The sequence below is a fragment of the Oncorhynchus mykiss genome, chromosome 17, assembly GCF_013265735.2.
Source record: "Oncorhynchus mykiss isolate Arlee chromosome 17, USDA_OmykA_1.1, whole genome shotgun sequence".
Lineage (NCBI taxonomy): Eukaryota > Metazoa > Chordata > Actinopteri > Salmoniformes > Salmonidae > Oncorhynchus > Oncorhynchus mykiss.
The window spans coordinates 50,485,130-50,504,527 of record NC_048581.1 but is presented as its reverse complement, the minus strand read 5'-3'; the positions used below and the strand labels follow the sequence as shown (position 1 = coordinate 50,504,527).

At 43.8% G+C, this 19,398-nt stretch overlaps 1 protein-coding gene across 1 annotated transcript; it reads right to left on the bottom strand.

Annotated features, from left to right (window-relative positions):
- Positions 1-4,441: 4,441 nt before the first annotated feature.
- ldlrad2 (low density lipoprotein receptor class A domain containing 2) lies at positions 4,442-15,804 on the bottom strand. Its single transcript, XM_021570323.2, has 6 exons — positions 15,104-15,804; positions 13,680-13,822; positions 13,105-13,417; positions 12,300-12,458; positions 11,772-11,912; positions 4,442-5,246 (listed from the first exon to the last, which is right to left on the bottom strand). Exons 1-6 carry the CDS (start codon positions 15,192-15,194, stop codon positions 4,966-4,968), a joined length of 1,128 nt encoding a protein of 375 aa, XP_021425998.2. The 5' UTR covers positions 15,195-15,804; the 3' UTR covers positions 4,442-4,965.
- Positions 15,805-19,398: the final 3,594 nt, after the last annotated feature.

Here is a 19,398-nt window from a genome sequence, read left to right as displayed (position 1 = left end):
CGATCTTTAATGTTCTAAGTTTAATATTGTCAAACATATATTTACATATCAGACAGTGGTGAATACGAAAACAATTTCCTTTTTGTTTGTGGATCAAATACCATGGAGTAATTAAGTATACATAGATAATGTCAACCAGACCTGGGTTCAAATACCTAAATTACCTACACATAACATTTAGAAGTAAGTATTCAAATATCTTATATTTGAAAAGAAAAGTTGTTTAATATGTATACATATAGTACATACTTGGAAAGTATTTGAAAATACTCAAATACACTGACTCAAATACACTTCCATGCATTTAACTCAGGTATTTGAAAATGGTATTTGAAAGAAGTATTTGAAAATACAATTTGGTAGACTATTTGTTTTTTCAAATAACAATTGAAATACTATTTTACTTGTTTTGGGCTGTATTAATTATTTTAAAATATTAAAAAGGATTTCAAATACCAGCTACTCAAATACACATTTTGAACCCATGTCTGATGATGACACTTCAGACAAACAAACACACACTTTGCTTTTGAATATGGAGGATGTGTCAACAGAACAAAGGCAGTGGTAGAACATCTATTTAGCCTTCTGAATAAACACAAACCATAAGTTTAAAAAAACAACATCTGAAACATATGAGAAATAATGTATTTACACAATAGTAGTTCTAGGGACACAAATCATTTTGGTCAATGAGACAGAACCAGAGACCCATGTCTTCTTATTTGTGATGTTGACAACACATGTTGTTGGTATCATGTCTGAAAGTTAGGCAGAAGCCCTAGTGTAGAAAGGTATACTAATGCACTTGATTCATTATTCATTATCATCCCTTTCAGCTCAGTCCATGACCTCGTGAGGAAAGTCACAGATATATATCCACATGCGTTAAGTCTCTGAGAAAGAGCAAGAGAGAGAGAGAGAGAGAGAGAGAGAGGTTGAGTGGTTGGGGAAGCATACCTTCAATTGTCGCTTGGCAACTCAGAGTAGAGAAACAGCATTTAGTCAAGCTTGTGTCACCCTTACGAAGCCTCGATAGCACCTCTCAAAATCATTCAAAAGACAGAGGTGGGGGAACAGTATAATATACACTACAGTTCAAAAGGTTTGGGGTGACTTAGAAATGTCCTTGCTTTTGAAAGAAAAGCACGTTTTTTTGTACATTAAAATAACATCAAATTGATCAGAAATACAGTGTAGACATTGTTAATGTTGTAAATGACTATTGTCGCTGGAAACGACAGATTTGTAATGGAATATCGACATAGGCGTACAGAGATTCATTATCAGCAACCATCACGCCTGTGTTCCAAGTTGTGTTAGCTAATCCAAGTTTATAATTTTAAAAGGCTAATTTATCATTAGAAAACCCTTTTGCAATTATGGTAGCACAGCTGAAAACTGTTGTCCTGATTAAAGAAGCAATTAAAACTGGCCTTCTTTAGACTAGTTGAGTATCTGGAGCATCAGCATTTGTGGGTTTGATTACAGGATCAAAATGGCCAGAAACAAAGAAGTTTCTTCTGAAACTCATCAGTCTATTCTTGTTCTGAGAAATGATGGCTATTCCATGCGAGAAATTGCCAAGAAACTGAGGATGTTTTACAACGCTGTGTACTACTCCCTTCACAGAACAGTGCTAACTGGCTCTAACCAGAATAGGAAGAGGAGTGGGAGGCCCCGGTGCACAACTGAGCAAGAGGACAAGTACATTAGTGTCTAGTTTGAGAAACAGACACATCACAAGTCCTCAACTGGCAGCTTAATAAAATAGTACCCACAAAACACCAGTCTCAATGTCAACAGTGAAGAGTTGACTCCGGGATCCTGGCCTTCGAGGCAGAGTTGCAAAGAAAAAGCCATATCTCAGACTGGTCAATAAAAAAATATATATTAAGATGGGCAAAAGAATACAGACACTGGACAGACGGAGATTGAAAAAAAGTGTTATGGACAGACAAATCTAAGTTTGAGGTGTTCGGATCACAAAGAACATTTGTGAGAAGCAGAAAAATTGAAAAGATGCTGGAGGAATGCTTGACGCCATCTGTCAAGCATGGTGGAGGCAATGTGATGGTCTGGGTGTGCTTTGGTGGTGGTAAAGTGGGAGATTTGTACAGGGTAAAAGGGATCTTGGAGAAGGAAGGCTATCACTCCATTTTGCAAAGCCATGCCATACCCTGTGGACGGCGCTTAATAGGAGCCTATTTCCTCCTACAACAGGACAATGACCCAAAGCACAGCTCCAAACTATACAATAACTATTTAGGAAAGAAGCAGTCAGCTGGTATTCTGTCTATAATGGAGTGGCCAGCCCCATCTCAACCCTATTGAGCTGTTGTGGGAGCAGCTTGACTTTATGGTAAGTAAGAAGTGCCCATCAAGCCAATCCAACTTGTGGGAGGTGCTTCAGGAAGCATGGGGTGAAATCTCTTCAGATTCCCTCAACAAATTGACAACTAAAATGCCAAAGGTCTGCAAGGTTGTAATTGCTGAAAATTGAGGATTCTTTGATGAAAGCTAATTTTGAAGGACACAATTATTATTTCAATTAAAAATCATTATTTATAATCTTGTCAACATCTTGACTATATTTCCTATTAATTTTGCTACTAATTTCATGTATGTTTTCATGGAACACAAGAACATTTCTAAGTGACCCCAAACTTTTGAACTGTAGTGTAGTTACACAACAAGCACAGAGGGTAAATTAAGAAAGGTTATGTGTCTACTCGAGGCAGGGTCAGTTTACATGGCATACATGAGCACCGACATTCATGTGGTGGCCCCCAACATGGGACATAAAGTACCTAAAAAACTGAGGAGTGTGATTTATTTTATTAACAAAAATATAGTCCCTGTTGGGTAAGGGGCATACATGTGTGGGAAGTGAACATTTCAGTGGGAGCAGGCTGAGTGGGATTTCTCATACTTTTGTAACTAGGAATCTTATGGCAAGTTACAGTTGAAGTCGGAAGTTTACATACACCTTAGCCAAATACATTTAAAAACTGAGTTTTTCACAATTCCTGACATTTAATCCTAGTAAAAATTCCCTGTCTTAGGTCAGTTAGGATCACCACTTTATTTTAAGAATGTGAAATGTCAGAATAATAGTAGAGAGAATTATTTATTTCAGCTTTCATTTCTTTCATCACATTCCCAGTGGGTCAGAAGTTTACATACACTCAATTAGTATTTGCGTTTAAATTGTTTAACTTGGGACAAATGTTTCGGGTAGCCCTCCACAAGCTTCCCACAATAAGTTGGGTGAATTTTGTCCCATTCCTCCTGACAGAGTCGGTGTAACTGTCAGGTTTTAGGCCTCCTTGCTCGCACACACTTTTTCAGTTCTGCCAACAAATGTTCTATAGGATTGAGGACGGGGCTTTGTGATGGCCACTCCAATACCTTGACTTGGTTGTCCTTAAGCCATTTTGACACACCTTGGGAAGTATACTTGGGGTCATTGTCCATTTGGAATACCCATTTGTGACCAAGCTTTAACTTGCTCGTGGGAAGTTCAAGACTGATGTCTTGAGATGTTGCTTTAATATATCCACATAAGTTTCCTGCCTCATGATGCCATCCATTTTGTGATGTGCACCAGTCCATCCTGCAACCAGTCACCGCCACAACATGATACTGCCACCCCCCTGCTTCACTGTTGGGATGGTGTTCTTCGGCTTACAAGCCTCCCCCTTTTTCCTCCAAACATGACGATGGTCAGTATGGCCAAACAGTTATATTTTTGTTTCATCAGACCAGAGGACATTTCTCCAAAAAGTACGATCTTTGTCCCCATGTGCAGTTGCAAACCGTAGTCTGGCTTTTTTTATGGCGGTTTTGGAGCAGTGGCTTCTTCCTTGCTGAGCGGCCTTTCAGGTTATGTTGATATTTTACTATGTTTTACTATGGATATAGATACTTTTGTACGGTCCTTTGCTGTTGTTCTGGGATTGATACATCATCTACATCTCTAGGAGACAGAACGCGTCTCATTCTTGAGCAGTATGACGGCTGCGTGGTCCCATGGTGTTTATACTTGCATACTATTGTTTGTACAGATGAATGTGGTACCTTCAGGCATTTGTAAATTGCTCCCAAGGATGAACCAGACTTGTGGAGGTCTACAATTTGTATTCTGAGGTCTTGGCTGATATCTTTTGATTTTCCCAAAATGTCAAGCAAAGAGACACTGAGTTTGAAGGTAGGCCTTGAAATACATCCACAGGTACACCAACCGACTCAAATGATGTCAATTAGCCTATCAGAAGCTTCTAAAGCCATGACATAATTTTCTGGAATTTTCCAAGCTGTTTAAAGGCACAGTCAACTTAGTGTATGTAAACTTCTGACCCACTGGAATTGTGATACAGTGAATTATAAGTGTAATAATCTGTCTGTAAACAATTGTTGGGAGAATTGTGTCATGAACAAAGTAGATGTCCTAACCGACTTGCCAAAACTGTAGTTTGTTAACAAGAAATTTGTGGAGTGGTTGAAAAACAAGTTTAAATGACTCCAACCTAAGTATGTAAACATCCGACTTCAACTGTAGATAGAATTGAATAGGTGAACCGGGGTTACTTATACACTCAGAGAAGAACCCTCTGTTGAATCCAATCTATTATACTTTTAAATACAAAACAGTCCGAAGAAGGAAGCATCAGTCATTCATTATGTAAAGCACCAGAAAACAAGAACCTACAGTGACTAAAACAATATAATGTAAAGCCTTTCCCCGTTTTAAGAACGGTCTCAGCTTTGCAGCACTCCTTCTTCCATGACATTAACAGTCCTTGTAACCCAGTAAAAAGACAAGTATCATCTCAATCCATCAGTCTAAAACAGGAAGTCTGGGTCATCATGTCCGTGAGTCCATTTGTCTCACTATTAGCCATCATAGTAGTTATGCTTCATAGCAACAACAGTCCTGCACTACATAGCGACTGCATTTCCCCCCTACACAGCGAGAGTGTTAGCCGTGGATGTGGTGAGGGTGGACAAGGCAACCTGTCCTTGTGGTGAGACCTTAGCTGGTCGGTGCTCCTTGTTCTGGGCACAGCTACGGGCACAGAGCTGGCAGGAGGCACAGGCTGAGTTACAGCATGGTAAGAAGCGGCAGATGCTGATCCTCCAGAGGAACCAGCCTGGAGACCAGCAGCACCAGCACAGCAGGACCACACCAGCTATCACACCCAATGCGATGTAGAGAGCCAAAAGGGACATGTAGGGAGGGGAATCTGGGGGAGTGTGGAGAGATGAGAGTAGAGTACAGTTAGCAATGGGGTCTGCTTGCTTGTAAAAGTAAAACCATCCAAATACTTTGATTTCAAATCACAGTAAATACATTTCCTTGTATTCTTTGATGATCAAATCATCCTTCAATTCAAGACAAATGTCTGGCAATTTCCACAGCCAATTTTCTTTCTCTCCTTCGCCAGACGACTTGGAATTAATAAAATAATGGTTGTGGTCTTGGCTGGACATCTGGTGGCTTGGCAAAGACAAAAAGGCCATCTAGCCTCAGTATCTATTTGTACCAGTGTCATTAGAAAAAGAACAATGGGGACTGGGAACTCAAAGGGGTCATATTCACCACTGAGAATCCATCACAGTTTATTGGTTTACAACCGGTAAGGCGGAAATTAAGAGCTATGGGCATCCCAATTAGTTTTATGCACCCTGTCATTGATGTGCTTTGCATTCCAATTAGGTTCCTGTTACTTTGTGCTGAAATAGAGTTTACAGACACAAACAATATCCCATCCCCTACACAAGTTTTGTGGCTTACTCAGCAGTTAAGAAATAAGGGATCTTTGAAAAAAAGCCACTGAGATACAGTGCATTCGGGAAAGTATTCACACCCCTTCCCTTTTTCCACCTTTTGTTACGTTACAGCCTTATTCTAAAATGGATGAAATAAAAATAATTTCTCATCAATCTACACACAATACCCCAGAATTGTCGCACCCTGATCTATTTCACCTGTCCTTGTGATCGTCCCCACCCCCCACCCCCCAGGTGTTGCCCATCTTCTCCATTATCCCCTGTGTATTTATACTTGAGTTCTGTTTGTCTGTTGCCAGTTCATCTTGTTTGTCGAGTCAGCCAGCGTTTTTCTCAGCTCCTGCTCCCCCCCCCCCCCCCCCCCCCCCAGTCTATCCTTTTCTCGACCCCTGGTTTTGACCATTGCCTGTCCTGTCTCTGAGCCTGCCTGCCCAACTACTCTGCCTGACCTGACCCTGTCTGCCGTCTTGTACCTTTGCCCCTATACTCCGGATTATCAACCCGTGCCTGACTTGACCTGTCGTTACCTGCCCGTTGCTATAAACAGTGTTACTTCGACAGTCTGCATCTGGGTCTTACCTTGATTCCTGATAATAATGACAAAGCGAAAACATGTTTTTAGCAAAATTTTTGCAAAAACCTTACTTAGATAAGTATTCAGACCCTTTGCTATAAGACTCGAAATTGAGCTCAGGTGCATCCTGTTTCCATTGTTCATCCTTGGGATGTTTCTACAACTTGGAGTCTAAGGTAAATTCAATTGATTGGACATGATTTTGAAAGGCACACTCACCTGTCTATATAAAGGTCCCACAGCTGACAGTGCATGTCAGAGCAAAAACCAAACCATGACGTTGAATTAATTATCCGTAGAGCTCCGAGACAGGATTGTGTCGAGACACCGATATGGGGAAGGGCACCAAGACATTTCTGCAGCATTGAAGGTCCCCAAGAACACATTGGCCTCCATCATTCTTAAATGGAAGAAGTTTGGAACCACCAAGACTCTTCCGAGAGCTGGCCGCCCAGCCAAACTAAGCAATCGGGTGAGAAGGGCCATGGTCAGGGAGGTGACCAAGAACCCGATGGTCATTCTGACAGAGCTCCAGAGTTCCTCTGTGGAGATGGTAGAACCTTTCAGAATGACAACCATCTCTGCAGCACTCCACCAATCAGGATTTTATGGTAGAGTGGCCAGAGTGGCCAGATGGAAGCCACTCCTCAGTAAAAAGCACATGACAGCACACTTGGAGTTTGCCGAAAGGCACCTAAAGGACTATCAGACCATGAGAAACAAGATTCTCTGGTCTGATGAAACCAAGATTAAAATATTTGCCCTGAATGCCAAGCGTCACATCTGGAGGAAACCTTGCACCATCCCTACGGTGAAGCATGGTGGTGGCAGCATCATGCTGTGTGGATGTTTTTCAGTGGAAGGGACTGAGAGGCTAGTCAGGATCGAGGGAAAAATGAACGGAGCAAAGTATAGAGAGAGATTCTTGACGAAAACCTGCTCCAGAGCACTCAGGACCTCAGATTGGGGTGAATGTTCACCTTCCAACAGGACAACAACCCTAAGCAGCCAGCCAAAACAATGCATGAGTGGCTTCAGGACAAGTCTCTGAATGTCCATGAGTGGCCCAACTAGAGCCCAGACTTGAACCCAAGCTGTGCAGCAACGCTCCCCATCCAACCTGACAGAGCTTGAGAGGATCTGTAGAGAAGAATGAGAGAAAGTCCCCAAATACAGGTGTGCCAAGCTTGTAGCATAACACCCAAGAAGACTTCAGGCTGTAATCGCTGCCAAGGTGCTTCAACAAAGTACTGAGTAAAGGGTCTGAATACGTATGTACAGTACCAGTCAAACGTTGACACACCTACTAATTCAAAAGTTTTTTATTTTTACTATTTTCTACATTATTGTCACGTTCTGACCTTTATTTCCGTTGTTTTGTATTTATTTAGTATGGTCAGGGCGTGAGTTGGGTGGGCAGTCTATGTTTGTTTTTCTATGTTTTGGGGCATTTCTATGTTTTCGGCCTAGTATGGTTCTCAATCAGAGGCAGGTGTCATTAGTTGTCTCTGATTGAGAATCATACTTAGGTAGCCTGGGTTGCACTGTTTGTTGGTGGGTGATTGTCTATGTTAGTGGCTTGTGTCAGCACAGGTCTCATTTTGTAGCTTCACGGTCGTATTTGGTTTATTGTTTTCGTTACTCTTTTGCATAGTGTTCAGTCTTTCTTTATTAAAGATTCACCATGGACACTTACCACGCCGCATATTGGTCCTCTGATCCTTCTCGCCTCTCCTCTTCAGACGAAGAGGAGGACGACCGTGACAGAATCACCCACCAACCAAGGACCAAGCGGCGTGGTAGAAAACAGCGACGACAGCAGCAGCAGCAGCAACAACAACAGCGGCCGGTATCACAGGACTCCTGGACATGGGAGGAGATACTGAACGGAGAGGGACCCTGGGCACAGGCTGGGGAATATCGCCGCCCCAAAGCAGAGCTGGAGGCAGCGAAAGCTGAGCGGCGGCGATATGAGGAGGCAGCACGGCAGTGCGACAGGTACGAGAGACAGCCCCAAAATTTTTTTTGGGGGGGGCACACGAGGGGTGGAGCTAAGCCAGGTAGCAGACCTGCGCTCACCCCTCGTGCTTATTATAAGCAGCGCGATACTGGGCAGGCACCGTGTTATGCGGTTAAGCGCACGGTGTCGCCAGTACGTGTCCATAGCCCGGTGCGCTATAGGACAGCCCCCCGAGAGTGTCATGCGAGTGCGGGCATCGAGCCAGGGCGTATGGTGCCTGCTCAGCGGGTCTGGTCGCCGGTACGCAGTTTTGGCCCAGGGTATCCTGCGCCGGCTCTGCGTGCTGTGTCTCCGGGGCGCTGGGAGGGTGCAGTGCGTCCTCTGCCCGCGCTCCGCTCGTACCGGGCGACTGTGGGAATGGAGCCGAAGGGAGAGGTGCGTGTAGTAAGCACTAGATCTCCCGTGCTTACCCACAGCCCGGTTCAACCTGTGCCTGCACTCTGGACGGTCCGGGCTAGAGTGGTTATCCAGCCTGGGGAAGTGGTGCCAAGGTTGCGCACCAGAGCTCCAGTGCTCCCCCACAGCCCGGTCTTTCAGGTGCCTCCTCTTAACCCCAAGCCTCCTGAAGGTCTTCCCAGCCTGGTGGTTCCTGTGGCAGCCCCACGCATCAGGCTGTCTCTCTGTCTCCTCCCTGCAGGTGGTCCTGTCTGTCCGGCGCCGCTGCCGGAGTCTCCCGCCTGTCCGGCGCCGCTGCCGGAGTCTCCCGCCTGTCCGGCGCCTCTGCCGGAGTCTCCCGCCTGTCCGGCGCCTCTGCCGGAGTCTCCCGCCTGTCCGGCGCCTCTGCCGGAGTCTCCCGCCTGTCCGGCGCCTCTGCCGGAGTCTCCCGCCTGTCCGGCGCCTCTGCCGGAGCCTCCCGCCTGTCCGGCGCCGCTGCCGGAGCCTCCCGCCTGTCCGGCGCCGCTGCCGGAGCCTCCCGCCTGTCCGGCGCCGCTGCCGGCGCCTCCCGCCTGTCCGGCGCCGCTGCCGGAGCCCCTCTGCCCAGAGCAGCTGTCTCTCTGTCCCGAGCAGCTGTCTCTCTGTCCCGAGCAGCTGTCTCTCTGTCCCGAGCAGCTGTCTCTCTGTCCCGAGCAGCTGTCTCTCTGTCCCGAGCAGCTGTCTCTCTGTCCCGAGCAGCTGTCTCTCTGTCCCGAGCAGCTGTCTCTCTGTCCCGAGCAGCTGTCTCTCTGTCCCGAGCAGCTGTCCCTCTGTCCCGAGCAGCTGTCCCTCTGTCCCGAGCTGCCCCTCTGTCCAGTGGGGTCATTGAGAGGGGTGGTCATGCTGAGAGAGCCACGGAGGCGGACAATAAGGCGGACTAAGACAATGATGAGGTGGGGTCCGCGTCCCGCGCCAGAGCCGCCACCGCGGACAGACGCCCACCCAGACCCTCCCCTATAGGTCAAGGTTTTGCGGCCGGAGTCCGCACCTTTGGGGGGGGGGTACTGTCACGTTCTGACCTTTATTTCCGTTGTTTTGTATTTATTTAGTATGGTCAGGGCGTGAGTTGGGTGGGCAGTCTATGTTTGTTTTTCTATGTTTTGGGGCATTTCTATGTTTTCGGCCTAGTATGGTTCTCAATCAGAGGCAGGTGTCATTAGTTGTCTCTGATTGAGAATCATACTTAGGTAGCCTGGGTTGCACTGTTTGTTGGTGGGTGATTGTCTATGTTAGTGGCTTGTGTCAGCACAGGTCTCATTTTGTAGCTTCACGGTCGTATTTGGTTTATTGTTTTCGTTACTCTTTTGCATAGTGTTCAGTCTTTCTTTATTAAAGATTCACCATGGACACTTACCACGCCGCATATTGGTCCTCTGATCCTTCTCGCCTCTCCTCTTCAGACGAAGAGGAGGACGACCGTGACAATTATAGAATAATAGTAAAGACATAAAAACTATGAAATAACACATATGGAATCATTTAGTAACCAAAAAGGTGATAAACAAATCAACACATATTGTAGATTCTTGCACAATCTTGGCATTCTCTCAACCAGCTTCATGAGGTAGTCACCTGGAATGCATTTCAATTAACAGGTGTGCCTTGTTGACTTAATTTGTGGATTTTATTTGATTCTTAATGAGTTTGAGCCAATCAGTTGTGTTGTGACAAGGTCGGGGTGGTATACAGAAGATAGCCCTATTTGGTAAAAGGCCAAGTCCATATTATGGCAAGAACACCTCAAATAAGCAAAGAGAAATGACAGCCCATCATTACTTTAAGACATGAATGTCAGTCTTTCTTCACTTTCTTCAAGTGCAGTCGCAAAAACCATCAAGAGCTATGATGAAACTGTCTCTCACAAGGACTGCCACAGGAAAGGAAGACCCGTAGTTACCTCTGCTGCAGAGGACAAGTTCATTAGAGTTAACATGCTTCACAAAGATCAAGTAACAGACATCTCAACATCAACTGTTCAGAGGAGACTGTGTGAATCAGGCCAGCATGATCTAATTCATATTTTTGGTTCAACCGCAGAGTTGAAGTAGGTGAACGGATGATCTCCACATGTGTGGTTCCCACCGTAAAGCACAGAGGAGGTGGTGTGATGGTGCTTGCTGGTGAAACTGTCAGTGATTTATTTTGAATTCAAGGCACACTTAACCAGCATGGCTACCACAGCATTCTGCAGCGATACGCCATCCCATCTGGTTTGAGCACCTCCAGACTGTGTAAGGGCTATTTGACCAGGAAGGAGAGTGATGGAGTGCTGCATCAGATGACCTGGCCTCCACAATCACCCAACCTCAACCCAATTGAGATGATTTTGGATTAGTTAGACCGCAGTGAAGGAAAAGCAGCCAACAAGTGCTCAGCATATGTGGGAATTCCTTCAAGACTGTTGGAAAAGCACTCCAGGTGAAGCTAGTTGAGAGAATGACAAGGGTGTGCAAAGCTGTCATCAAGTCAAACGGTGGCTACTTTGAAGAATCTCAAATAAATGTAGATTTGTTTAACCCTTGTTTGGATACTACATGATTCCATGTGTTATTTCATAGTTTTGTCTTATTCTATGTCGAAAATAGTAAAAATAAAGAAAAACCCTTGAATGAGTAGGTGTGTCCAAACTTGACTGGTACTGTAAATGTGATATTTAGTTGTTTTTTTCCCAACAGTTTTTGCTTTGTCATTATGGGGTATTATGTGTAGATTGATGAGTGAAAAAAAACTATTTCATCCATTTTAGAATAAGGGTCTAACATAACTAAATGTGGAAAAAGTCAAGGGGTCTGAATACTTTCTGAATGCACTATATACAGTTGTACAAGTAAAGCAGTTTGAGTTGAGCTATTTATTCTATAAACCTTTACCATACCAGGTAAGACATCGGGAACTGATCATTTTATAATAACAACCTCCTAGTTGGTAAAGAGGAAAACAATAACCTGCATTGTACCAGTTGTCACACACCTGTCACTGAGTCGTGATGGGGTACGCCGTCCGGAGTGCCACAGTCCCTATTGGTGGACATGGGCAAAGTGGGCACGTTTAAGACAGGGGGGGGTGGGGTCACTGCTGGGGGAGGGGCTTGGGCTGGGGCCAGCTGACCTGCTGAGGAGATCACACAGGTGTTATTTACCTTTTCTTTACTAGGTAAGGTGACTGAAAACACATTCCAATTAACAGTAAAAAAAAGTACAGTTTAGAAGAACGGTAGAATAATACAAATTGGGTGGCTTAAGGTGGTCTAGTGATCTAAGCTGCTGCTTCTGGTGCACATACTGTCTGTCTACTGCTGCAGTATGGGTTCGGATCCGGCCTAACCCTTTTTCAGCACAAGCTCCTGTTTCCTCTCTACTTGTGACCTAACAAATAAACAAATATGTGAGGAGAGGGACTGCCCCACTCCTTTAAACGTGTATAAACTGTGTAATAGTGTAATAATAGCGAGACTTAGTCTGAAGGCCTGTTGAACAGGTAGCTGCACAGGTGTGATACCTGAGTGACCTTTGCACCCTGAGGGCAGGTGATCCTCCAAGTCACTCCCGTCCCCACAGTTATCAATGCCTTTTTCATCACACACCAGACTCATGGGGATACACTTCCCATTCCGACATGGGAAGTAAGGCTCACTCCTGCACGCTGATTGGTTAAAACCTGAAAATGGATAGAGCAAGATGGTACATTTGATTTGTTACGAACTGCACAAACTACAGCTCGTGAGTAGGCTACAATTTTGTTGTGGCCTTCCTGCAATTCCACAGTTTGCCATGTGCAAAGAGAAAAAAATTGCAGTTGTATAGCTAATCCCATGCTATTCTACACATTTTGCCATGAGGCGGAGATAAATTTTTGGTTGTTTTATAGCTAACTTTCTGCAATTCTACACATTTTGTCATGGGGCAGAGAGGAAAATGTTGCATTTTTAAAGCTAATTAAAGCTAAAAATATAGTTGTGTTGACTGTGATAAAGCCACAAGATTATGAGCAGTCTTGTTTGCTAAATGAACAAATGAAGTAGGCAGTGGCATGGTGTATATAGCCATAGAAGCACAGTGACATGCCTCAATGCAGTCATATTCTTCGCTTATTGGGGTTTCAGTTAGTAATTTTTGGCCACCTTTCCCATGAGAGTGAATGTCATTCCAGTTGATCTGAATATCATTCCAGTTCCCTGCTTGCTATGAATTCTATCTGATGGTGTTTGCATGTTTAGATAAAAAGACAAATAATGTCCCATTTTGGAACAGTGGTTTATTTTTGGGGGGCTCAATCTGATTGGGTGGCTGGCGTCATGTCTCACCCAGTCTGAAGGAGGTGAAGTCCCCCACGAAATCCACTCGAGGCAGGGTACCTTGGGTCACCAGACGCAGGGTCAGGTGATTCCCTGTGGACAGCACCGGGCGAGGTGGGCTCTTCCCACACAGCGTTGGTCCAATAGGAGGCGAGTTCTTGTCCCGCCCGTCATAGAACTGAATGTATGATCCCGCATGACATGGGTCCCCTTGCTCCACCATTGGAGTCGACTCAGGGGACTCAGGGAAGAGGGGGGATGGACTTTGGGGAGCTAAACGAAGCAGGCTGTAGACCAGGAAGAAGCGGAAGTGGAACTGGACCTTCAGGGGGAGAGGAGGAGTGGGGGAATGTTTAGCTGACGGACATTGGAAGGAATATAAAGTTAAACATATTGGTATTATCACCCCTAACCCTTGCTTTGGAAATGAGAGGAGTGGATAGCTGTAAGAAGTGAAGGTGAAATATTATCATATTGCATATACCTATCCAGATCTATACAAGGGCCAGGAGTCGACTTGGGATATTGGGCATACATGTGTATAGTGAGCACAAAAGGGAGGGGGTGTGGCTCGTGGTGGGCACCTTGTCCTTGGGGGAGGCGGCCTGCATGGTGAGGTGGCAGTCCGTTCCCATGGTGACAAAGTAGTACTTCTTGGACTCCTGGTGTGAGTTGACGATCATCCCATCGCCCTGGATGTTCTGGCCACAGAAGTCCACCACGTTGACTGGAGGAAAACCCACAGATGTATACATGTAAGTAGAATAAAGGAGCAAACTACTTGTCTGTGAGGATGTGATGTGTAAACAAAAATCTACTTTCTCTCTGTTTCTCCACAGTCCCATTGAGTCCCTGGCCGATACTGAATTATGAGCATAATATTAAAAACTATGACAAACTAAAACACAACTGAGTTTGTTACAGGTGATTAGAAGAAACAAATAGCCAGAACAGGACCTGAACCAGCAACCCTACAGTTACAGGTCAAGTGCACTACCACTGTGCCATGTATAAATCCAGACCTCTTGGCTATGGTGGTAATACATTTACATACATGGAAGCCACAGTGAGGGTCTGAGGCTGGGGGCCAACTGATGCTACTCCACACACCCACTCTGGACAGTGAGCCAGATAATGGGAAGATTTACAACCCCTTCCTGGGTTTATAAGCTCTGTTTCCCTAGGCAACCACTGGATCCTCCTGCGCTGACCTACCGGAGTGCCCCAAGAAAGGGGACTGGGAAGCCACCGCTGGTGGGAAATCACCAGTCTCACAACACTACCCAAATAAACACATTGCCCGCAAGAGAAGCACTGTCCAATTACATGGACAACAGTATATCCTTGAGTCCCTAATAAAGCGTTTTACAGGTAAGAAATAAACAGCTCTGGTACTACTGTAAGTTCTCACTGGCATGAAGTCCAGTAGGGAAAAGACAACTAAGGTGACATGGCGCAACTCTGGATGTTTCTTTCTCAATGATTATCTGTTGTTGATCATGATAAAAGCATAGATTTATGACAAGTTCATTAAGTTTAATGTCAAAAGTATGTAGGCTATTTCTGTGGAATACAGGTGAACAAAAATATGAATAAATATTTCATGAATTCAAGTTGAATTAAAACTACTTTAAACCCCTGTGTAAACTATTATTTCACAAATTAAGAATTGTCACATGACAAAGTATCATTCAGCTGCGGGCGTAATCCCTTGGCTTCTTGGTCATCCAAGGGTTTCTGGTTGTTTGAATGGCAATTTGTTTCAGAAAACAGACTTCAACGGTTATTTAGGTAACTAATATAATATCAACGGTTATTTAGGTAACTAATATAATACTGATTCTTCATTACAGTGACAAACTGTTTTCATTTACAAAAGCCCAGTGGCACAATGAGAGAGCCAGGAGCAACAAATAAATACGCGCACAAGGCAGTGCGTCACTGTAATGGAAAAACGTGTCTGAATCCGCGACGGAATACATCGGAAATTGACCTTCCATCTCCTTACCCGTCTCAAGTGGATTGGTCTTGACTGTCATTATGCTGAGCAGAACAAACACTTTTGACAGGCTCTGAAGTTGAGTCCCCTTGTTGGCCATCTCGGTAGGTAGCCTACTCCCAAACGCAAAGGCTGTTGTTCCACTCTGGTGCGCACTCAGGACTGCGTATCCCAAGCCCTCAACTCCTCAAATGTGTTGCATGTGTGTGTGTCTGTTTCGGTGTAAAATTATGTTCTTCACGGAAAGTAACCATTTTGAAAAAATGCACTTTGTGGATATTCGGTTGCTGGTGTGCCAAGAAAAGCGCGGTCTTCAAATGAGGGACTCACGATGAATATTCCCTTTAATTGTTTCTGACGCCTTTAGGAAAATTACACTTTGGCTTTTGTTCCTTTGAACCCCCATCTTTGTCGAATCCATCTAAGTGTCCTTCGATTTCCATGACAACAGACCCAATATATTTTTTTCAAAGTAGGAGGGGAGCGGGCCCCTCTATCAGCACCCTTTCACCGACACTCAAGTTGGGCGCATTCAGCGAGACCGACGGCCTCTCCATCTGTCTCCCTTTCGAAAAGATTTACGTCGGTAGTTTCTCTTGCACTTGAAAGACTTAATTTTAGTTTAAGGGATTGGTGCACTTAGACATGCTAATTAAAAATGTTTTTCTTACTTTCCTAATTGTTAAATGCACACAAATGCTGAGATGTGTTGTTTTGCTTAAATGGATAGTTTGCCCAAACGACATTGCTTCCATACTCTGTAAACTGTCTATGGACATGGTATGACAGCAATTCATGCGTTGGTTTAGTTCTCTGGCACCGTTTCCACATGCTAACGTTTTAACATTTGTGGCACAAATCGCAGTGCCAGGGAAAATAAACCAAAGCATGGATTGCGGTCATACCTTGTCCATAAACTGCTTACAGGGTAAGGAGCCAATTTCGTCTATGGCCTTACAGTGACACTTAGCCATCTAACTGACACCACTTCAAGGTCAAGGATGGGTGGTGGCTCATAAAAGAGATTCACAAGAGAACCCTGGAGTGACACTCGTACTGAATTAATTATTTACTGAGAGTGTAAATCTGAGCACCTGTTATTTTCAGAAGACATTAATCAATAATTAAGTTAACTTTTACAGATCCACAATTAAGAGCATCCTGTCGGGCTGTATCACAGTCTGGTACTGCAATTGTACCGCCCACAACCACAGGGCTCTCCAGAGGGTGGTGCGGTCTGCACAACGCATCGCCGGGGGCAAAATACCTGCCCTCCAGAACACCTATAGCCCCGATGTCACAGGAAAGCCAAAAAGATCATCATGGACAACAGCCACCCGAGCCACTGCCTGTTCACCCCGCTACCATCCAGAAGGTGAGGTTAGTACAGGTGCATCAAAGCTTAGACCAAGAGCCTGAAAAACAACATCAAGGCCATCAGACTGTTAAACAGCCATCACTAACACAGAGAGGCTGCTGCCTACATCCAGACTTGAAACCATTGGCCAGTTTAATAAATGGATCACCAGTCACTTTAATAATGTTTACATATCTTGCATTACTCATCTCATATGTATATACTGTATTTTATACTATCTTGCCTATGCCGCTCGTTCATTGCTCATCCATATATTTATATGTATATATTATTGTTCCATTCCTTTACTTAGATGTGTGTCTATTAGGTAGTTGTGGAATTGTTCGATTACTTGTTAAATATGGCTGCACTGTCGGAACTAGAAGCACAAGCATTTCGCTACACTCGCCATAACATATGCTAACCATGTGTGTGACCAATACAACTTGATTTGAACTATAGCCTATATCACCGCTGTTATCCTACAACTGCTGCATGGTATTTCCCAGGTTGTAACAGTGGAGTTATACAGTACAGTATATTTTCCTCCGTTGGAAACGCATACTAAGTTTACAGCTAATGAAATAAGAGGAGCATTCTATTGTATTCTAAGTCTAAACTTGGGATGTCCCCGGGGCTGTGCCGAAAAGCTCACCCATACCAGAATCCCCCCCCCTACTCTCGCGTGAATGCGCACGCACTCAATTGTTCATTGCTACGACTTGCTTGCTAGTTGAGATTTCTGATCACATTAGGATGCGTTTTATAATATGTTTTTAATGTCGGTTTGATCGCGGGGAGGCACTCGTAATGTCTGCAGTTTTCGGTTTGGCTATTTGTTTCAAGTGTATTAGTCCATAAATAAATCTCTTTGACAAAATTCGTCATCTCTCCAATGTCTTATTCGACTAGTAGTTGTTCTAAAATGTTTATCGCTTGCCTACATTTTACTCCCTCTATGTTTAATATAACACTCATACATTAATTATTAATTTCGGTTGCCTATCCTGCCTACGATTGTCTTGCCTACCGAAATTCTACCCCTACTTCTAATTTCCTTAATTTTGTCGCTAGAGTCAAATACTTTCTGTGGCACACATCAGAGTCAATACTTTCTATAGAACAAACTTCACATCAGGATAGGCAACCGAAATTAATAATTAATGTATGTGTGTTATATTAAACATGCGCAGATAGATACTGTGTGTGGCTGTGTGAGAGCGAAGTCTTGCATCTTGCTCATCTCAATATATGTGGTGCAATATTTAGCTGAGTCTACCTTTAAGGTTGGGGTTATGTAACGATTATGGTTAAGGTTAGGGTAAGGAAGTCCCAAGGATTCCGGATAGCACTAATCAAGGTTTCATTCAATCATGGACGAATGCGTCCAATAATGTTTCTGACTAGGTGGAATACAGTTACGAGCGGAAGTTACTTTTTCGTAGTAGGTTAGGAGAATTTATGCAGCAGGTCAGGATTATTAACATTGCAGGTTAGGAGAAGGAGGTTAAGGTTAGGAAAAGAGTTAGGATTAGTTAAATTGCTCTCCTAATCTGCTACCAAAATACACTTCCAGTCGTAGCTGTATTCCATCTAGTCACAACCTCCAATAAATCAAGGAGAAAAACCTCAGCCGCTTGCATTTGAGATTCCTTAAAAACCTAGACTGGACATTACTTTTCCATAACAGATTATGAGAATTAACGTAGTAGGCTAGGAGAATTAGGCCGGTGTAGGCCGTCATTGTAAATAAGAATTTGTTCTTAAGTGGCTTGCATAGTTAAATAAAGGTTAAATAAAATAAATAAAGTAGGAAATGGGTTAGGGAGAATGCTCTCTAACCTGTTGTCACAAAATTGGCTCTATCATACAAATTCATGAAAACAACAATTAGCTTTTTGGTTAGGCATAAGGTTAGCAGTGTGGTTATGTTTATAATCAGATTTGAAGAAGATAAACTGTAGAAATTGGTGGTTTAGCCATAATTATGACTTTGTGGCTGTAATAACTAGTGACGATCCTCCTAACCTCCCACGACAAGTCACTTCGGCTGTAGCTGTATCAAAGTGGCAGGATTTTAGCATAGAGCACCACTTTGGAGGTGTCTTAATACCCATAAAACCTAGAGGTCAAACAGGGAAAAGGTTCCAATCGCTTTTCCACCATTCATTTCTTCCCATAGGGAATTTTAGAAACTCTAAAAAAAGGCTGTGTTTCGTGTAGGCTTACCCTGACGAGATGTTTTGATAACCATGTAAAATTATTTCAGACAAGGTTACTTTTATCAATATATTTGGCTTTATTTACTCTCAGATTCTAAAATGCTAATTAGCATCAAAGTAGACATCATGCAAGACTACAAATCCCTGCAAGCTCCTGCACATCATCTCTATCTGACACTTTTGCTAACAGGTAACGTGTCAATTTAAAACTTGCACAAGACAGTTCACAGAATTGTCCATTTAAAGATATGTAGCCAATTTATTTATTACAAAATGTAGCTAACATTAGATAGTTCATCCAGAGATTCTTACCTTTGCCTCGATTGGGCAGTCTCATCCAGATCATCCTGGCATTTGTAGTTCTTTATGACAGCCACATTAGCAGCTAATTAGCATATAGTTTTTTGTGGGGTAAATACAGGAAAATATAAGTGACCTGGTCCGAGAGAGATTTACACGGTTCTCAAAACATCACGCCAGGGTAAGCCTACACGAAACACAGCCCTTATTTGAAGTATTTATAAAATCCCCATGGAAAAAATTAATGGTGGAAAAACAATTGGAACCATTTCTTTGTTTGACAGCTAGGTTTTATGGGTATTATGACATACTGTGGTACTCTATTATATTGATAAGATAGTCAAGTTACCACTCTAACAATGCAAATACACCGCCTCAGATGGAAGACAGGCATGAGGCAAGATCAGGTGGGATCATTCTAGCCA